This window comes from Hyla sarda, chromosome 4 (genome assembly GCF_029499605.1).
Source record: "Hyla sarda isolate aHylSar1 chromosome 4, aHylSar1.hap1, whole genome shotgun sequence".
Classification (NCBI taxonomy): domain Eukaryota; kingdom Metazoa; phylum Chordata; class Amphibia; order Anura; family Hylidae; genus Hyla; species Hyla sarda.
In genome coordinates this window covers 221,058,040-221,080,516 of record NC_079192.1, presented here as the reverse complement: position 1 = coordinate 221,080,516, position 22,477 = coordinate 221,058,040, and the positions used below count along the sequence as shown (strand labels likewise).

The window sequence follows — 22,477 nt, the reverse complement described above, 5'->3', positions numbered from 1 at the left end:
CAGGCGTGACATAAGACATTTCTTCAAAAGGAAAATATTGTGTTGCCATAACAAAGTGAAAATAGTTACAAAGGGCATGAAGTTTGGCTTGCGTGACACAGACAGGAGTGACAGTCCTAGCACAAAGGGTTCTCTAATGTTTTGTATACAGAAATGTTACATGTACAGTCATATAAAACAAAAATATATAACATTACCAATTCCCTGTCACAGAAGGCCATATCAGGCCTCCCCCGCGATTTTCTTCCTGGTTGCTGGTGGTCGGCGAGTTATACTGCGCTCAGCCAATCACCGGCCGCATCGAAGTTCCGGCTCGGCCGGCGATAGGCTGAGCGGCAGTGTGACTTTTCGGCCCCGGCAGCAGGTGCCGGTGTAGTGAAGAATTTTGTGTCTTGAAGCGTTCTCACACTGCCGCTCAGCCTATTGCCGGCCGAGTCGGAACCTCACTGCGGCCAGTGATTGGCTGAGCGCAGTATGACTCGCCGACCACCAGCAAACAGGAAGAGGATCGCGGTGGAGACCGGAGCCGGTTACCGGAGGCCCCGGGGGAGCAAAAGAAGGTATGTACATCTTTATTTTTTTTACTGCCGGTAGTATGGGGGACAATTTATATATTCTGGAGTTCTCCTTTAATACAACAATGGCCTAGAATTATCAGTCTGCCTTGAATCAAAACTGTCAGTTTTTGACCTCCGCAGCCAATCACAGCTCAGTCTTCATTTTACCAGACCTTGTGAAAATATTATAGCTGAGCCGTGATTGGTTGCCATGAGCAAAATTACTTTTTAATTAGGATTGGTTTCAGGTAATGTAGGCCAATGTGATTATCTACAAGTGTTTCTTTAAAAGCAAATGACAAATAATCTCTGCCCCTAAACTGACACCTAGTGTCAGTTTTAAAGTGGTTATCTTTAAATAAGCACTGGAAAGTTCATAAAATTAAAGCGTTACTTACCTCTCCAATCATGCTGCATTTTAGTGCAGAAGCTCCAGTCTCTCCCGGTCTTTGTTTACTAGCGGATAATAAGGCCAATCAGTTGCCTCAGCGGTCATGCACTTTACTACTGGCATCATGATTCCCAATGCTGAGAAATGATGCCAGAAGTACTACACGTGACCAGTTAAAGGGGTACTCCGCCCCTAGACATCTTATCCCCTATCCAAAGGATAGGGGATAAGATGTCAGATCGCCGGGGTCTCGCTGCTGGGGACCTCGGGGATCGTTGCTGCAGCAGATCGCTCTGCACGTAATGACAGGCAATACAGGGGCCGGAGCATCGTTACGTCACGGCTCCGCCCCTTGTGACGTCACGCCCCGCCCCCGTCAATACAAGTCTATGGGAGGGGGCGTGGCGGTCGTCACGCCCCCTGCCATAGACTTGCATTAAGGGGACGGGCCATGATGTCATGAGGGGCGGAGCCATGATGTCACGCTGCTCCGGCCCCTGTATCGCTCGTCATTACGCACAGAGCGAACTCGCTCTGCGCAGTAATGATAGCAGGGTGCCGCAGTGGTGATCTCCGGGGTCCCCAGCAGTGGGACCGCGGTGATCTAACATCTTATCCCCTATCCTTTGGATAGGGGATAAGATGCCAGGGGCGGACTACCCCTTTAAGCTGCAGAAGTCATGAAACAGCCATAAGTAAACAGAAACTGAGACAACCACCAGTGCTTTTGTGCTAGATCGCTGCAGTTGACAGAGGTGGGTTAAGGTTTTTAGGTTATTTGGTAAATAGCCCTTTTAAGAATGTGTTTATAGTTTGTGGTCAAATGATCTGATTTCACAAAACTGCAGTTTTTACCACAAATTTGTGGAAATCACGGCAATGGCTTGTCACTGCAACATTTTCAATGGATTTCAGTGCAGGGAAGGAGGCAGGTAAGGGCCCTCTCGCCATCCTCTCAGCTAATCAGGACAATCGAGATTTCACCACGGTGATCCTGGTCAGCACTACTGTGCGGCCGGGATTGTTTTTTATTTTTTTTATTTTAGACACCGCGATTAACTTTGATTGCGTCATCTAAGGGGTTATTGCTGCAATCAGTGATGTCTGGCATTAGCCATGGGTACCGGCACCAGATAACCGCTGGGACCATCCTGCTATGACACATAGTCAGATTTCGAGTACACGTCACAGAAGGCGAGTGGGTGCAAGGTGTACATTTAGGCCCTGTGTTCTTAAAGGGTTAACACATTATATGATACAATGGTAATATAATTGTATTAATGTTAATCCACAGTACAGGTCTTTGGCTGTATTCACATATGTCCGGCTCAGTAAACCCAGCCTAAAACTTGCCACAACTAATGACAAAAGTGCATCCAGCAGCCACTGATTGTGCAGGTCGGACAGGAGAGCACATAAGTTTTCCCATCCAGCATGTCCAACCATCTGGCGTCCAAATTGAGACACTGGAGGAATGTGAACTGTCCCATTCATATGAATGGGATCACTTCTATCATCAATTTCCTTCCGATGCTTTTTCTACAGCACTGGAGGGAAATGCCGCCAGATGACACATGTGAAGGAGGCTTTAGTACAGCAGATATATGCATCATAAGTAGATATAATAACTAGAAAAATACTTACCTAGGAAAAGAACAATCAAAATAACTATTATGGATAAAAATGCTTTATTCCAGTAGGGAGCTATTTTGCTCCATATATGATATCTGAATATCTTCTTCCATCTATAAAACACACAAATTAAAAATATAGAAAGAAACAAAAAAAATTAAAAAAAACATCTGATTCAAGTTAGCTATGTACAGGCACTTTTTGGGCTAAAGTGTTATAACAGCATTTATATTCTGAGTGATCTGCACAGACAATACATTCTGCTTTAAACCATTTACAATAATAATAATAATAGTAAATGTCAGAAAAAATTTTAAGGGAATTTTAAAGGGAAAAAAGAACAAGAAGTTAAAAAAAAAAACAAGAACAAACACTTGTTCATTAACCCCTTAAGGACCAGGCCAATTTTCACTGTAGGACCAGAGTGTTCTTTGCACATCTGTCCACCGTCTCAGGACCCCCCCCCTCGGCATTTGCCTCGGACGCCTGCTGAACGATTTCAGCAGGCGTCCAGTTTCGCAACCCGCCCGGCGCGTGGCGGGATGCGAAATTTGCCAGGACGTATGAGTACTCATACGTGCCTGGTCCTTAAGGTGTTAAGGTCTAAAATAGGCTGGTCACTAAAGTGTTGAAAGTTTGAGAGAGTGTGTATACTACTGAGTATTGCAGTGACATCTGCAGGACATAGTGTTGTAGTGCAGATATTTATTTCTTTCTCTCTCTCTCTCTCTCTCTCTCTCACATAACAGAGGGTGATTTTTCAAAACCTGGGTAGAGGAAGAGTTTAAATAAAAAATAAAAAAAAGCGCTGATTGGTTGATATAGACAACTGGTCAATCTTTCCTCCGCACAGGTTTTGATAAATCTCCCCCCATAGTATGCAGTAGACTCCCAGGTCCCTTATTATAATATATATTTATTTTTTTATTAATTTTTTTTCACAAATTTTTTCAAATAAATTTTAACAAAATTACAAAATAAATAAGCAGTTTCTAGGACAATACCCCAGCATTATACAATGGCAGAAGCAAGAAAGATAAAGCATTATATAAAAAATTTCCCATCCCTCAAAATAGTGTAAGGCAGGGGTCAGGCCATAGGATAACTAAACACTTCTACATAGTCTGATGAGTAACTCTGGGTTCACATGTTTTTACCCATAGGGGACCGCATACGGTTGGGGGGAGCTAAAACCTTGCGCTCCCGTATCCCTGCCGTATGTCACCCATATGTAATTAATTTCAATGAGCCGACCGGAGTGAAACGCTGACTCCAGTCAGCTCATTTTTGCCCCGTATGCAGTTTTCCCATCGACCACGGTTTGAGATCCGGTGGAAAACCGCATACGGGGCAAAAATGAGCCAACCAGAGTCAACGGTTCACTCCGGTCGGCTCATTGAAATTAATTACATACGGGCGGCAGACAGCAGGGATACGGGAGCGCAAGGTTTTAGCTCCCCCCAGCCGTATGCGGTCCCGTATTGGTAAAAACGTGATGTGAACCCAGCTTACCTCAGAATACACCCCCACGCACACACACGTGTCTCCAAAACTGGTGCGGAGTCATGTTAGACATAGGGGTAAATTAATTTAAACCTGTCCAGAAGAAAAGTTGCTGAGTTGCCCAAAGCAACCAAATTGCTTCTTTTATTTTTCAGATGCCTTTTCAAAAAAAGAAAAAAGCGATCTGATTGGTTGCTATGGGCAACTCAGCAACTTTTCCTCTGGACAGGATTTGATAAATCTTTATTTCCCAAAGAAAACAGAATAGAAATATGGAGGGACATAAACCAGATACCAGACAAGGGTACAAACAAGCGGTCTCCACCCAAGACCAAAATAACTCATTATCACAGGGTAAACCTAATCCGTTGTAAGGAAGTTGGAGATGTCCTAAAGAACCTGCTAAAGCTCAAGTGATAGATACAACATTTGAAAGAGACTGCCAATTGAGCCATTTCAGTGTTAATAAAGGTTTGTCAGTTTTTGAAAAAGACTTTAGCTGATTTTTCTTTCGTATGACCTAACTCCGCCAGATCCAAGAAAAGATACTGTTTAAGTTGTTGGATCACCTCTGGGGGAGTTGGCATATCAGCCAATCAATCAATTTTATATCAGACAGGAGGCATTCGCATTATGCAATTCCTTCTTTACTGCAAAGCCTAGCAGCAAAATAGTGAAATGTTTTTTAACAATAAAGAACAGAAAAAACTTTTTAGGTACATAGGTATACAGGTGTATAGACAACCTAACATGCTGTGTAATGACATTAGCCAAACAGAGTGTAGGCTAGGTTATATAAAGTCCAGCATAACTGAAATAGTCTTCTTTCTTTGCTGCTGCCCTGTAGCTTAAATTTAGTATTTTAACTTTACTTCACCTATTCTATTATATTTATATTGTGTGTATATATATATATATATATATCTCCCTCTATATATATCTATATCTATATACACACACACACACACACACACATATACTTCGTTCTAATTTATGGTCATAGTTTCTCTATTATATTATTTCTCTCTCATCACCTTACTCTTAATTAACCCCTTAAGGACGAGCGCCGTAAATTTACAGCGTAAATGGCGGTAATAGGAATGGGATGACTGCTGATATCTATCAGCAGCCATCCCGGCATATCGCCCAGGGGGGTCCCGAGACCCCCCCCCCCCCCCATGTCGGCAATCGCGGCAAATCGTTAGTCAATTCAGACCTGCGATTTGCGCTATTCGGGTCTCTGGTGACCCGGGAAAAAAGGGTTAATGGGGCTGCCCGAGACAGCCCCATTCACCCATACCCAGCAGGAGTGAGGAGGCATGGGTGCCGCCTCACGATCACGTGATTGATCGGTCGAAACGACCGATCAATCACGGACCTGCTGGGCGGTGATCGGGACAGCCATCGGAGCGGAGATCGGCACAGACGGCGGTCTCCTATCTTGCCCTGGTCCGGCGGGGGGTCCCCTCAGGATCGGAGGCGGCGACAGGAGCAGCAGGATCGGTCCCTCGGCAGGATACAGCGTTGCGGTCCCGGGCGGCAGGATACAACAGGAGGTGAGTCCTGTTCACTTCCTGCTGTTGCTTAGCAACAACTCGCAGCATGCACAGCCAAAGGGCATGCTGTGAGTTGTAGTTTTGTAACAGCTGGCGTTCCAACTACAACTCCCAGCATGCCCTTTGGTAGTCTGTGCATGCTGCGGGTTGGTTTTGCAACAGCTGGAGGCACATTTTTTCTATGAAAAAGTATGCATTCAGCTGTTGCATAACTACAACCCCCAGCATGCACAGACTACCAAAGGGCATGCTGGGAGTTTTAGCAGTGTGCCTCCAGCTGTTGAAAAACTACAACTCTCAGCATGCCCTTAGAGTGTCAATGCATGCTGATTGTTGCAGTTTTGCAACAGCTGGAGACACATTGGTTGTGAAACCGAGTTTGTTACCTAACTAAGTGTTTCACAACCAGTGTGCCTCCAGCTGTTGCAAAAATACAACTCCCAGCATGCACTGAGAGACTGTACATGCTGGGAGTTGTAGTTTTGCAACAGTTGGAGTCACACTGGTTGCGAAACACTGAGTTAAATGGGTACTCCGGTGCTTAAACATCTTATCCCCTATCCAAAAGGATAGGGCATAAGATGCCTGATCGCGGGAGTCCCGCAGCTGGGGAAGCCCGGGATCATGCACGCGGCACCCCGAGCGTGTTCGCTCCGGGACTGATTACCGGCAACCGCAGGGCCGGCGGCGTGTGACGTCACGCCTCCGCCCCCGTGTGACGTCACGCTCCGCCCCTCAATGCAAGCCGACGAGAGGGGGGAGCTATCACGTCACATGACGCCCGCCCTGCGGTCGACCATAATCAGACCCGGAGCGAACACGCTCCGGGCACTGATTACAAACGGGGTGCCACGTGCATGATCACGGGCGTCCCCAGCTGCGGGACTCCCGCGATCAGGCATCTTATCCCCTATCCTTTGGATAGGGGATAAGATATTTAAGCACAGGAGTACCCCTTTAAGTAACAAACGCTCAGTGTTTCGCAACCAATGTGCCTCCAGCTGTTGCATAACTACAACTCCCAGCATGTATGGTCTGTCAGTGCATGCTGGGAGTTGTAGTTTTGCAACAGCTGGAGGTTTGCCCCCCAATGGCAGATTTACAGCAAGTTTTCTGCTGCAAGTTTGAGATGCAGCAAATTTTCCATCGCGACTCAAACTACCAGCTCAAAACACACTGTAAACCAAACCGTGTGAATGTATCCTAAAAACACTTCACTACACCTACACAAAATAAAAAGTAAAACACTACATATACACATACCCCTACACAGTCCACCCCCCCCCCCAAAATAAAAATAAATAAATAAAAAACACGTCTTGTACGGCAGTGTTTCCAAAACAGAGTCTCCAGCTGTTGAAAAACAACAACTCCCAGTATTGCACTGACTGTCCAGGCATGCTGGGAGTTATGCAACAGCTGGAGTCACCCTGTTTGGGAAACACTGCCGTGGGGTATTTTTGTGGCGGATTCAAATCCCCAATTTTGGCCTCAAAAGCGCATGGCGCTCTCTCACTTTGGGGCCCTATCGTATTTTAAGGAAACCGTTTAGGGCCACATATGGGGTATCTCCGTACTCGGGAGAAATTGTGTTACAAATTTTGGGGGGCTTTTTCTCCTTTTAACCCTCATGAAAAGGAAAAGTTGGGGTCTACACCAAGCATGTTAGTGTAAAAAATGTAAAATTTTTACACTAACATGCTGGTGTTGCCCCATACTTTTAATTTTCACAAGCGGTAAAAGGAAAAAAAAGATCCCCAAAATTGGTAACGCAATTTCTCCTGAATACGGAAATACCCCACATGTGGGTGTAAAGTGCTCTGCGGACGCACAACAAGGCTCAGGAGTGAGTGCGCACTATGTACATTTGAGGTCTAAATTGGTGATTTGCACAGGGGTGGCTGATTTTACATGGTTCTGACATAAACGCAAATCAATAAATACCCAGATATGACCCCATTTTGGAAACTACACCCCTCACGGAATGTAACAAGGGGTATAGGGAGCCTTAACACCCCACAGATGTTTGACAAATTTTCGTTAAAGTTGGATGTGAAAAAAAATAATGTTTTTCACTAAAATGCTGGTGTTACCCTACATTTTCATTCACAAGGGATAATAGGAAAAAAGCCCCCCAAAATTTGTAGCCCCATTTCTTCTGAGTAAGAACATACCCCATATGTGGATGTAAAGTGCTCTGCGGGCGAACTACAATGCTCAGAAGAGAAGGAATGCCATTGGGATTTTGGAGAGAGAATGTGTCCGAATTTGAAGGTCATGTGTGTTTACAAAGCCCCCATAGTGCCAGAACAGTGGACCCCCCCCATGTGACCCCATTTTGGAAACTACACCCCTCACGTAATGTTATTAGGGGTGCAGTGAGCATTTACGCCCCACAGGTGTCTTACAGATTTTTGGAACAGTGGTCCGTGAAAAGGAAAAAATTTAATTTTTCATTTGCACAGCCCACTGTTGCAAAGATCTGTCAAACGCCAGTGGGGTGTAAATGTTCACTGCACCCCTTATTAAATTCTGTGAGGGGTGTAGTTTCCAAAATGGGGTCACATGTGGGGGGTCCACTGTTCTGTTTTGTAAACACACATGGCCACTGACTTCTATTACAACCAAATTCTCTCACCAAACGCTCAATGGCGCTCCTTCTCTTCTGAGCATTGTGGTTCGCCCACAGAGCACTTTACATCCACATATGGGGTATTTCCAGAAATGGGGTTACACATTTTGGGAGGCTTTTTCTCCAATTACCCCTTGTGAAAATGAAAAATTTGGGGTAACAGCATTTTAGTGAAAAAAAAATCTAATTTTTCATTTTCCTGTCCAATTTTAGCGGAAATTTGTCAAACACCTGTGGCGTGTTAAGGCTCATTGTACCCCTTTTTACGTTCCTTGAGGTGTGTAGTTTCCAAAACAGTATGCCATGTGTTTTATTTTTGCTGTTCTGGCGCTAAAGGGGCTTCCTAAATGCGACATGCCCCCCCCCCAAAAAAAACATTTCAGCAAAATTTGCTTTCCAAAAGCCAAATGTGACTCCTTCTCTTCTGAGCATTGTAGTGTGCCCGCAGTGCGCTTGACGTCCACACATGGGGTATTTCCTCAGAAGAGATGGGGTTACAAAATTTGGGTGTCATTTTCTCCTATAACCCCTTGCAAAAATTTAAAATTTGGGGGAAAACCAGCATTTTAGTGAAAAAAATAAAATATTTACACATCCGACTTTAACGAAAAGGCGTCAAACACCTGTGGGGTGTTAAGGCTCACTGGACCCCTTGTTACGTTCCTTGAGGGGTGAAGTTTCTAAAATAGTATGCCATGTTGGAGTTTTTTTGCTGTTCTGGCACCATATGGGCTTCCTAAATGTGACATGCCCCCCAAAAAACATTTCAGAAAAAATCCCATTGTCGCTCCTTCCTTTCTGAGCCCTCTGCTGTGCCCGCCTAACACTTGACATCCACATGAGGCATTTCCTTACTCAAGAGAAATTGGGTTACAAATTTTGGGGGGCTTTTTCTCCTTTTACCCTTGTAAAATTTCAACAACTGGGTCTACAAGAACATGAGAGTGTAAAAAATGAAGATTTTGAATTTTCTCCTTCATTTTGCTGCTATTCCAATGAAAGGGCTAACACACTTCCTGAATGTCATTTTGGATACTTTTGGGGGTGTAGTTTTATAATGGGTCATTTATGGTGTATTTCTAATATGAAGACCCCTTAAATCCACTTCAAAACTGAACTGGTCCCTGATTAATTCAGATTTTGAAAATTTTGTGAAAAATTGGAAAATTGCTGCTGAACTTTGAAGCCCTCTGAGGTCTTCCTAAAGTAAAAACATGTCAACTTTATGATGCCAACATAAAAGTAGACATATTGTATTGTGAATCAATATATAAATTTATTTGGAATATCCATTTTCCTTACAAGCAGTGATTTTCAAATTTAGAAAAATGCAACATTTTCAAAATTTTCATGAAATTTGGGGATTTTTCACCAAGAAAGGATGCAAGTAACGAAGAAAAAAACAATCTCGTAATCAGAATAATCGGTAAAAGCATCCCAGAGTTATTAATGCATAAAGTGATAGTGGTCAGAATTGCAAAAAAGGGCTGCATCCTTAAAGGTGAAAAAGGGCTCAGTCCTAACCTCCGTTCCCGTTTATATTTCCACTTCTTTAATAAATACTTTCCCCCCCTCTTTAATTATACTCTTATAAGTTATCCCTTCATTATTTCTTTTGTTTCTTACTATTTTCCCGATCGGGGCCGCTGTCCTCAGTTACATTTCGCGTGCCCCTCCGTCATCGTTGTGACACAGCTCAAATTCATCTCCTCTTGCGAGACTTCGGCTAGTTGGTCCTCAACTAAGCCGTTCCCGCCCTGCTCCCTCAGATGTAGCGCCCTGTCAGTCACAACAGTCATCCCTCATTGGTCCTCAACGTTGTACCTGACTAACTACAAAACGGTGATATACTGCCGTCTAGTGTCCTTTTCAAGACATTGCAGTTCTCTGACAATTTTATGTCATTTTCTTACTATTTTAAAAATAATTTACCTCATAATATCTTGCTATATTACTAAGACACAACTATAGGGATATAACTTACAGTGTCCATACTCTGTGCACATCTATTTTGTGCATACATAATTATTTGTTTATTCCCTGTCATAATATATTTTAATTTATTCAATTCCATATTTCTAACTATTTTATATACTATACGCTAGACTATGTCTACTGAAGGAGCCATTACTAAAGATCCTGACATGCTATCTAGTGATCAATTACAAGATAAAAGTCTAAAGGGGGTCAGATCGGGAGACCTTGAGGGCCATTCAATTGGCCCACGATGACCAATCCACTTTCCAGGAAACTGTTCATCTAGGAATGCTCGGACCTGACACCCATAATGTGGTGGTGCACCATCTTGCTGGAAAAACTCAGGGAACGTGCCAGCTTCAGTGCATAAAGAGGGAAACACATCATCATGTAGCAATTTTGCATATCCAGTGGCCTTGAGGTTTCCATTGATGAAGAATGGCTCCACTATCTTTGTACCCCATATACCACACCATACCATCAATATTTGTGTTCCAACAGTCTTGGAGGGATCTATCCAATGTAGGTTAGTGTCAGACGAATAGCGGTGGTTTTGTTGGTTAACTTCCCCATTCACATAAAAGTTTGCCTCATCACTGTACAAAATCTTCTGCGTAAACTGAGGGTCCTGTTCCAATTTGTTTTGCCCATTCTGCAGCACCTGAAACTACGGACAGTGGAAGCCTGTGCTAGCATTTCTCCTGCGGTGTTGCTATCAGTGTGTGAAGAGTGAAGAGGGTTGCATTGACAATCCAACACAATTTTAGAAGTGGTCAGAAACTAGTAACTAACTCATGAAAGAATAAAGTTAAGTTAAAACCAAGCACATCATTGTTTGATGTGTCACATGACCCTCTTCCTATTGAAAAAACAAAAGTTGGATTAAAAATGGCTGACCTCAAAATGGCCGCCATGGTCACCACTTATCTTGAAAAGTCCCCCCCCCCCTCACATATACTAATGTGCCACAAACAGGAAGTTAATATCACCAACCATTCCCATTTTATTAAGGTGTATCCATATAAATGGCCCAACCTGTATGTCCCTCCTGTCCATGCACAACCATTCTTCCCTTATCGGGGACGCCCTTGGAGGGCAAGAGGCCAGAGGGGTGCACCACGCTCCAGGCCCTCAGGTAAGTCTTGTCAATTCGAATTTTTCCCATCTTCCAGTGGGCGGAAGACTCCTTTTTTCCCCACGAATGGGCGATGGTGTCTTCCGATCAATGGATTCTGAATACTGTAAAGGGTTATCAGATAGAATTTATGTTCAGTCCAATTCAGACCCACCACCAAATTTTCAAAAGAGGATCAAATATTGGGGAATTCAGAAATAGAAGATCTCATTCAGAAGAAAAAAAAACGCTATGATTCAAGTACCTCTACACTCCGAGGGTTTTATCAGCAACCTCTTTTTAGTAAAAAAAAGAAGGATGGGGGGCACAGACCGGTCATAAGTCTAAAAAATGTTTACTATTTTGTTCAATACCGACATTTCAAGATGGAAGGGATCCATCTTCTCAGAGATCTTCTGGTTCCAAGAGATTGGCTGATCAAAATCGATCTCAAAGATGCATATCTCAGTTCCCATTCACCAATCTTCTAAACCGTTTCTCCAATTTATTTGGAACAAAAAAAAAAAAAAAGTGGTAGTTCACTTGCCTTCCCTTCGGTCTTTCTTCGGCGCCATGGTGTTTTACACAAATAATGAAACCAGTGGTAGCTCTTCTTCGCTCCAGAGGTGTTCGTCTAATCTATTTAGACGACATCCTCGCATGGAATGTACTTTGTCTCTCTTAACCAAACTAGGTTTCCTTATCAACTCCGACAAATCCGTTCTGGTTCCCTGTCAGGAACTGGAATTTCTGGATTTTCTAATCAACACCCATTCGACCCTTCTGAGTCTTCCGTCAAAGAAATTGAAGACTATTCGAGAGGAAATTCACTCTCTCCTGAACAAGGATCTGATTTCCCTTCACTCCATAGCCCGTATTGTGGGTCTTCTATCAGCCTCCATATAGGCGATATTTCCCGCCCCATTACACTACAGGGCACTATAACGTCTAAAAATCCAACACTTACGGAAAGGCTTAGGATATTTGGACAAAATTAACTCTCTCCTGAAGCCAAAGAGGAACTCCTTTGGTGGCTTCATCACATCCAAGAATGGAATGGCAAGACGATTTTCAACTCCCGTCCAGATGTAATTCTGGAATCAGATGCCAGCCTAAAAGGCTGGGAAGCACGCTACGGCTCCCTTTCCACAGGAGGCAAATGGTCCCCATCAAAATTTCTTCTCGACATCAACTGTCTAGAATTCACGGCAGGTTTCTTTGCTCTTAAAAGTTTTGCAAAAGAGATGTATCACTGTTGCATACTTCTTCGCATGGACAACATCTCTGCTGTCCAATATATAAAATCGCTTAGGAGGAACAAGATCAGAACTTCTTGCCAACATATCAAAACACCTTTGGCATTTCTGTCTAGACAGGATTATTATTCTGAAAGCAGAATTCCTTCCCGGTCTTTCCAATACAGTAGTAGATTGGAACTCTCGATATCTTGTAGACTCCAGCCATTGGAAATTGGACCTAATTATCTTTCAACAGATAAATCTTCTTTGGGTTCCTCTTCATCTGGACTTATTCGCTTCCCGACTCAATCGTCAACTTCCTCTTTTCTTCAGCTAGCGTCCAGATCCGGAAGCTTCCGGTGTAAACGTACTTCTCCAAACCTGGCTTTCCCAGAGACTTTATGCGTTCCCTCCTTTCGTCCTCATCTCCAGAGTATTGATTCAAGTTCTCATTCAGAAATCAACCATAGTTCTGACGACTCCTTGGTGGCCGACTTAATCATGGTTTCCCCAAATCCTCAGCATAGTTATAGATTTCCTGAGGATTCTCCCTTTCTCTTGGACCCTTCCAATGTCCTTCATCCCCTCGTGGATTCACTTCAACTCCCTCAATAGCATGGCTAATTTCGGGTCAATCCCTTTTGACCCAGAACTTTCTTCATCAACTAGATCTATCCTCTCTGAAGCCTGGGCTCCAGGTACCAGGACTGCTTACCGATCAGCCTGGAAATTTTGGGTTGATTGGTGCACACAACGGAATCTGGATCTCGTTCTTGCATCTCTACCACACATTTTGAATTACCTTTCCATTTCTTTTGACATGAGTAAAGCCTACCGTACCATAAATCTATATCGTTCGGCTATTTCTTTCTACCACGATCCCATCAATTCTATACCAGTTGGTAAACATCCTCTTGTCTGTAAACTTCTTAAGGGTATTCGTTTCAAACGTCCGCCTATGCCCAAATATCATTCTACTTGGGATGATAATGATTCATTATCTCTTAAGTTACTATCTTTTAAACTCACTCCTCTTCTCTGTTTGGTTTCAAACGAGTTTCAGATGTTAGGGCTCTTGACATATCACAAAGACGTTACTCTCCTCAAGGCGTATTTTCTATTCACAGACGCACAAAAAATTTACATGAAGTCTTCTACCCTGCTTTTCCTCATCAAGGTAAACTTTGTGTAGTTCATTGCCTTAAATCCTATGAATCTAGGACGGAACCTCTTAGACGTTCTTCACTTTCTCAATTACTCATCTCTTACTGTAAACCCCATTTACCTATATCTTTCGCTACCCTAGCTAGATGGATCAGACAAGTTATGTCCCTAGCTAACATAGATATTCCTACTTTTGGAGCACACTCGACTAGAGATGCCACTTCTACCAAAATTTTCCACAAAGACATAATTCGGTGCTAGCCCATGAAGCATGACTGTTTTATGTTCACCACAGTTTGGACAATTTTCAATACAATCTGGATGATCAGGCGCATGGGGGAGCATCAAGCCATAAATGGCATGATGCATAATTTTGGACTGAGTTTCTCTCCAAGTTTCACTGACAATAGCTTTAAGCACCTTGGCCCAGCCTTTAAGTATCAGCAGTGTCAAGGTGTCCGTTCCCAACGTGCCCTCCCAGTAAAGGAACAAAGAGGACATCACTTTATCGCTCCCCTTTCTCCTTCATATTGTTATATATCTTAATATCAAATTATATGAAATGTTTAGTTGCCCTCATACAACAAAGTTCATGTTCATAATATGAATACTTTACTTCATCCGTATGTTCTCATACAAAAACTTTAAAATACGGGAGCAGTAGAGTAGAACACGTTATATTCACCCAAATGCTCGTCGCTGATCAGGGTTGCAGCATTAAATCAAAGTCTCTTGCTCCTGCCGAAGCTTCCATGCTTGCCGTTCACCCAACTTTCCTTACAGACAGACAGCATAAATAGCTCATACCTTTGTGAGCGCTACTGGCGACGTTTCAGGATCTATTCCTTTCACAAGCCTTGAGAAAGGGAGAGAACCTTGAAACGTCGCTTGTATCGCTCACAAAAGGTATGAGCTCTTTTCGCTGTCTGTCAGTAAGGAAAGTTGGGTGAACGGTAAGCATGGAAGCTTCGGCATGAGAAGCTTGGGCAGGAGTAAGAGACTTTGATTTAATGCCGCAACCCTGATCAGCGACGAGCACTTGGGTGAATATAACGTGTTCTACTAAACTGCTCCTGTATTTTAAAGTTTTTGTATGAGAACATATGGATGAAGTAAAGTATTCATATTATGAACATGAACTTTGTTGTACGAGTGCAATTCTTGTTGGATTAAGTTGTACTGAGGATCTGTGGAGGCTCAGGTGCACTACGTCCCACCCAAGTGTAAAGTTTCTCCCTACGCATATGTGTCAGTGAATGTTTAGTTGCCCTACTGGTGCAACCAGCTCTAAAAAGAAAGATTCCTATTTACCATACTGGATTAATTTGCTCCTAAACAAAAAGTCAGTCATGTTTCATTTTGCACTTCGCTTAATCCCTTTATGACCACAATTTGTCTTTGAGGGATTACATGTCAAAATACCCTTGTGAAAGTAATAAAAAGCATGTTGTTTCTATTATTTATCCCATATGTTGAACTCAGTTAAAGGACATGTCCGGTGCGCACTTTTCTCATTTTATCCCGTCCGGGCTGCAAAATAAAAGAAAACAAACTTTCTCTTACCTGTCAACGAGCCCCCGGAGCTCCGGTACAGGTGTTCGGTCCCCTGGCTGTATTCTTCTTACTTCATGTTAGCCCCACACGTCACATGGAGCTTCAGTCAATCACCAGCCGCAGCGATGTCCCGCCTCAGCTGGTGATAGGCTGAAGCTCCGTGTGACGTGCCAGCCTAACAGAAAGTAAGAAGAATACACCCCGGGGACCAAACACCCGTACCGGAGTGTACCGGAGCTCCGGGGGCTCGTTGGCAGGTAAGAGAAAGTTTGTCTTCCTTTTTTTCCAGCCCAGACGGGATAAAATGAGAAAAGTGCGCGCCGGACATGTCCTTTAACCCCTTAAGGACTCAGACAATAAAATTTTTACGTTTTCATTTTTTCCTCCTCGCCTTCTAAAAATCATAACTCTTTTATATTTTCATCCACAGACTAGTATGAGGGCTTGTTTTTTTGCGCGACCAGTTGTCCTTTGTAATGACATAACTCATATCATAAAATGTATGGCGCAACCAAAAAAAACACTATTTTTGTGGGGAAATTAAAACGAAAAACGCAATTTTGCTAATTTTGGAAGGTTTCGTTTTCACGCCGTACAATTTATGGTAAAAATGACGTGTGTTCTTTATTCTGAGGGTCAATACGATTAAAATGATACCCATTATTACATACTTTTCTATTATTGTTGCGCTTAAAAAAAAAATCACAAACTTTTAAACCAAATTAGTACGTTTATAATCCCTTTATTTTGATGACCTATAACTTTTTTATTTTTCTGTATAAGCGGCGGTATGGGGGCTCATTTTTTGCGCCATGATCTGTACTTTTTTTTTGATACCACATTTGCATATAAAAAACTTTTAATACATTTTTTATAATTTTTTTAAAAATAAAATGTATTAAAAAAGTAGGAATTTTGGACTTTTTTTTTTTTTCGTTCACGCCGTTCATCGTATGGGATCATTAACATTTTATTTTAATAGTTCGGACATTTACGCACGCGGCGATACCAAATATGTCTATAAAAAAAAAATTTACGCTTTTTGGGGGTAAAATAGGAAAAAACGGACGTTTTACTTTTTTATTGGGGGAGGGGATTTTTCACTTTTTTTTTACTTTTACATTTTTTTTTTACACTTGAATAGTCCCCATAGGGGACTATTCATAGCAATACCATGATTGCTAATACTGATCTGTTCTATGTATAGGACATAGAACAGATCAGTGTTATCGGTCATCTCCTGCTCTGGTCTGCTCGATCACAGACCAGAGCAGGAGACGCCGGGAGGCGGACGGAGGCAGGAGAGGGGACCTTCATGCGGCGTTATGAATGATCGGATCCCCGCAGCAGCGCTGCGGGCGATCCGATCACTCATTCAAATCGCGCACTGCCGCAGATGCCGGGATCTGTATTGATCCCGGCACCTGAGGGGTTAATGGCGGACGCCCGCGAGATCGCGGGCGTCGGCCATTGCCGGCAGGTCCCTGGCTGCGATCAGCAGCCGGGATCAGCCGCGCATGACACGGGCATCGCTCCGATGCCCGCGGTTATGTTTAGGACGTAAATGTACGTCCTGGTGCGTTAAGTACCACCGCACCAGGACGTACATTTACGTCCTGCGTCCTTAAGGGGTTAAAGGGTTAACATATATAACACACTTTCAGTATAAAAGCTATTATGATATAAGCAAACACAGAGCATAAGTGAAATGAGCTATATTGTCATGAATCAGAAGCCACATTTGGAACATGCATGCTTGCAGCTAAGCTGTCCCAAAATATCCTAAGATGCCGGAGAGATCATATTCCTTCATTTGGCAGCTGTCTGGAATATCCAAAAAATGTATTGTATGGAAAGAAGATGACAGAACAAGCTAACACGTATTTTGCAAGGAAAAATATGTTGTATAGTATATGTATAAGACAGGCAGCCATCTTTACATTTCAAGTTAGACATACATATTCATTAAAGCTTTTCAAGTACCTTGAAGGAGAAATAAATGGGATGCAAAGAATTAATATAACTCCGATTTCCCCATACAGGAACAATGCCACCGCTGTCCACTGAAAAGTCATGGTAAGGCTTTGAAATCTGGACAAGGAAAACAAAGGTGTTAAAGCCCCATTTACACAGTTTGTTTCTTTCTACAAAACAGGCACCGCCCCTCTGAAATTCTGATTTTCATACTTCTAACTTTATTCACATTCAACTAAAGCACCAATACAGTACAATAGAAACAAGTCCAACCAATTATATTTTAATAGAGTATTCACACAAACAGTATCCTGCGCATATTTGATTAGCAGGATTTGAAGCTGCAGATCTGAAGCTGCAGAGTTCAATGTAAACTAAACGTCCACAGCTATCTGTATCAAATATGTACAGGATACTGTACATGTGAATAGACTCTTAGTGGGAGATTTAGCAAAACCTGTCCAGCTGTCACGCCCCCTCCCGTAGACTTGCATTGAGGGGGTGGGGCGGCATGTCATGATGGGGGTGGGGCTATGTCATGAGATGTCGGCTTCAGCGTTCGGAACAGTTTGTTCCAAACGCTGAGCAGCGGAGAACCCCTATAAGGCTAAGTTTCCAATTGTTTTTTTTTTCTGGCAGTTTTTGGAATACGGCCACTGCAGTTTTTGAGCCAAAGTCAGAAGTGGATCCATAAGGGAGGAGAAGTGTAAGTCCTTCCTTTGTATGTCCTATTACTTTTGAATACACTTCTGGCTTTAGCTCAAAAACTGCAGTGGCAGTATTCCAAAAACTGCCAGAAAAAAAACCAAGTGGAAACTTAGCCTAAGGGGGAAAATTTTTTATTTTAATAGATTCAGGGAACATAACTCCTTGAACGTAGCTAAAACACTGATATGAACGAGGCCTCACTTTTCTCAAGACTGCTTCAGAAAGGTGACAGTAAATACACTTGGCTGAGAAACAACAAGAAGATTTTATAACCACCACCAGCTCCAGGTAAGGAAAATTATATGGCCAGACCAAGGTCAAAAGAAAATGCCTTTGGCCTTTGTCTGGTAATGGAAAACTAGATACGTTTAAACCCTTAAGGACGCAGGGTTTTTCCACTTCAGTTTTTTTCCTCATAACCTTCTAAAAATCATAACGCTTTCAATTTTGCAACTACAGACCCATCTGAGGGTTTATTTTGTGCCCCACAAATGTTACTTTGTAATGACATCAATCGTTTCACCACAAAATTTAGGGCGAAACCAGAAAACAAATATTTGTGGGTCAAAATTGGGGGGGGAAAAAAAAACATTTTGTAACTTTTGGGGGCTTCTGATTCTATGCAGTGCACTTTTCGGTAAAAATGACACCATATCTTTATTCTCTAGGTCCATACGGTTTCATTGGTACAATTTTTGTTTTGATGGGACTTTTTGGTCACTTTTTTTAGGGTATACAAAGTGACAAAAAATATGCAATTTTTGACTTTGGAACTTAATTGTGTGTACGCCACGCCATGCAGTTTAATTAACATAATATTTTTATAGTTTGGTCATTTACGCATGCGGCGATACCACATATGTTTATTTAAATGGGAAAAGGGGGGTGATTCAAACTTATTACTGAAGGGGTTAAATCACAGTTACTTAAGAAGCCTTACTGCTGTCCTCTCAGCTGTTTGGGACACTGCCATTTCACCGCAGTGGTCCAGAACAGCCCACTGAGCTAACCAGCAACGGTTTTCTCCCGTTTTAGACGCCACAATCAACTTTGATCGCAGTGTCTAAAGGGTTAATACCGGATATCGGCCCGATCGGCAATGTCCGGTATTAGCTGCGGGTCCTGGTTGCTGATAGCAACCGGTACCCACTGGGTATGAAGCGCATTCAGCCCGAGCTCGCTTCACATTACCGAAGCGTGTGTTTTGCACCCATAAAAATAAATGGGGGAGATTTATAAAAACCTGTGGAGAGGAAACGTTGACCAGTTGCCCATAGCAACCAAATTGTCCCCCCCCCCCCCCCCGTTGTCAATTCCATAGATGCCGTGATCAGGACTGCCCTAGGAGATCGCAAAAGGAGATTATTTTTGGACTCACCGTAAAATCTCTTTCTCGTAGCCTTCATTGGGGGACACCTATATGGATGGTATATGCTCTTGCCACTAGTAGTTACTAACCCTAGAAAAAAAAAAGTCTGCTTCTCCCTGGCAGGATACACCCGCCCACTGGAAGTGAGGTAATAAGTTGTCACCAAGCAGTAGGAGAAGCCAACAAAGAAATATGTCCGAAAGGACCCCAGGAAGGAATCCCGGATAAAAAAAAAACAAGCAAAGAATGAAGAAATGGGTGGGTGTGGTCTCCCCCAATGAAGGCTACGAGAAAGATTTTACGGTGAGTACAAAAAAAATAATCTACTTTTCTCGGTCACTCTTGATTGGGGGACACCTATACTGATGGGACATACCAAAGCAGTCCCCTAGGAAGGGAAAACAACCAACAGCAAAAGGGGAATCAGTCCAGAAACTGAACCCACTCAACTATAAGGCCTGCGGACGAGATCCCGGACCAAGGCCCACAAACTGAGCTCCCGGAAGAACCCCCATCTATGGAGAAGGACTAGGATGCCAAGGAAAAGACCGCCCTATGTAGAGAGTCCAAAGCTATGGTTCATAAAGAGAGACAAGAAAAAAAGTCGACTAGGAAGCCAGAAAGGCCAGAACCATTCCGGGAGGAGGTAGTAATCAACTCCAAGGAACATAGAACCAGACAGAGGGCTAACCCGGCTGGGAAACAAAAGTGGAAAAGGGCACAAACAAGAGAACCACATCCAGAGTCAACTAAGTCAAGAGAACATGGCAGAAAAAACGCCAGGGAGAGCAGTGTACGCCTGAGCAAAAGGTGAGTACGGAAGGTGGAGACCAGAAAAACACTGGAAAAAAGAAAGAAGGATGGAGACTGGTTGTGGAGAGGCCTGGTGCAGAAAATCGATGACCAGAACAGCTGCAGACAAAAAACCTCTGTCCCAGGGGCCCATCGCATGCACCTGGGAGGCTAAATAAGCTTGAGTAGAGTAATCCGGATGTACCCAGGTCTCCTGGAAGACGTACATGTAAAAATAAATGGCCAAAAGGAGCATCCCGGAACACTGGAGCAGCAGACTTGGGAAACGGAGGTTCCTGAGTGACTTGGAAGACGTACACCTGTAGACTAAGTAAACACAATGTCTGTGAACACTCCAGGTGACAAACTTCTACGGCTAGACAAGAAGAAATGCGCTACAGAAAGACCACCCCACAAAGGGGATCGGAGAAGTGGGGGCAGGAGAGCTAACCTGCCTGCGACCACAACCATCACTAAGGCCCAAAGAACCAGAAGGGCCGACCTAGAAAAGACGACACGCCACAGCATATTAGGTTAGTGTCCAAGACACGGAGAATAACCAGACATGAACCCCCAGCAGTCTGAGCGGACCGAAGCAACATTCCGTCAGGACGGGAAAACAAAAGGGAAGGTTACTCCAGAAGACTGTAGTGTCAGTGTAGAATAACTCACACCGACAAGGAAGAAGGAACAAACCCCTCCAGGGAGATTGCACCGAGGGAGGAGGAGAGGAATGGCAGGACACAAACAACAGATGGTGCTAGACTGGCTGTCGCTGAGCCATACCTGAGCGCATAAACTCCTCCAACAGAGGAGAGTGGCAAGTCTGTATGAGCAGCAGTAGATAACCAAGAAACAGGAAGAGAGCCAGGCTGCAAAAGTGCGCAGCTCAGCTGATTGCTCTCAGCAAAAAAACAACGGCCCAGCCAGGTACACCACCTATGTAGAGGAGGGGAAAACAAGGGGTGGTCACTATAAAACCCAGGACCAGACTATGCCAAGCTGCTTGATCCCCGTACCCCCTGTAGAAGTGGATGATCAAAATGCGCCAGGCACTATAGGAGCAGTGAAATGCCGCCTGAAGGTAAGGGGGCAAAGTACTGAGTGGACATAGTCCCCAATAACCCTTCAACAACATATCAAGGAATGGAGGAGCTAATTTGAGTCCTAACACACACACACACACCCAAAACGTTGAGGGGGAACACCTCAACGTTGTGTAACCCTGGACGAGAAGGGCGTCAACGGAGCCATTCTGGTAATTTTTTTAAGGCAACAGAGGCGGCATCTGAACCTCCCTGCACAGGAACCTAGGATAGATACCTGGAGGCATTGTGTGTGTGTGTGTGTGTCGCCCCATCATGCCCCATGCCAGAGCAGAGGAGTTCGACCGCCTAAGCCTGTGGATCCAAGAAAACAGGAAGGTCTGAGGCACACATGACAGAAAAAAGGGGAAGGTGGACTCTACACGTGCAGAGTGGCCTAGCATATGTAGGGACACAAACGTGGTTATCGCACGATAGTAGAGGGGTTACCAAGACTGCAGGCACAAAAGAAACTGCAAACATCCAAAAGTCTGGCAGCATGGTGTCACAACCCTGCCCCTAGCAGACCAACGTTGCCCCTTAGAAAGGGGAACAGAGAGTGCCGCTCTTTTTGTGAAAGTCCATGGAACCTACAGGAAATAACCACACCCCAGCTCCAAATGGTGCCACACACCAGGACTGCTGTCGCAGACGCAAGGGATGAAGGATTTATGTGGAGTAGGAAACATGCAGACTAAGTCTGACCGGCAAGTATAAAAGATCCAATGAGAGATTCTTTGGAACTTCACCTGGAAAATGAGTCACAGGACTATAACCGCGTGAGCAGCAAGAATGGAGAAGGTGACCTGGCGGACTAGAAAACTATGCAGACAAAGTCTGGCTATCTGGCATAGGGGCCATGGCCACACTGGGTGCAGTAGACAGAATCACACACTGAAAGTGGGTTACCTACCTTCAGCCTAGAGAGCAGCAGGCGGGTAGGGAGGAACCTGGTAAAGGAGGGAACCCCGCGATCCAGTATGAGGTGTATTGTATAGGGCCCCTGGAGCAACATGGGGAGACTCACTCGTAACTACACCTTGGCAGTGGATAACCTGAACTACCGTCCACGGTGTGGGAAGTGTATGGTAGTGGACTCGACGTAGTAGTAGACCAGGCAGACAATGGTCGGGCTGATTCCTGAATGCTCTGGGACACTCCATTGAACCCCCCTACAGAAAGTGGGATATTGGAGTACGGCAGAACTAACGAGCGACCTGGCGGTGTAAGA

General features: G+C 43.8%; 1 protein-coding gene across 2 annotated transcripts in view; it reads right to left on the bottom strand.

Annotated features, from left to right (window-relative positions):
- BCAP29 (B cell receptor associated protein 29) overlaps positions 1 to 22,477 on the bottom strand; it is a 79,096-nt gene that overhangs the window by 48,026 nt on the left and 8,593 nt on the right. For both annotated transcript variants that reach the window (XM_056573626.1, XM_056573625.1), the window contains exons 2-3: positions 17,302 to 17,409; positions 2,593 to 2,693 (exon numbers count right to left, since the gene is read on the bottom strand). In XM_056573626.1, the coding sequence (XP_056429601.1) occupies positions 2,593 to 2,693; positions 17,302 to 17,393 (193 nt within the window). In that variant the 5' untranslated portion in view covers positions 17,394 to 17,409. The remainder of the gene's footprint in view (positions 1 to 2,592; positions 2,694 to 17,301; positions 17,410 to 22,477) is intronic.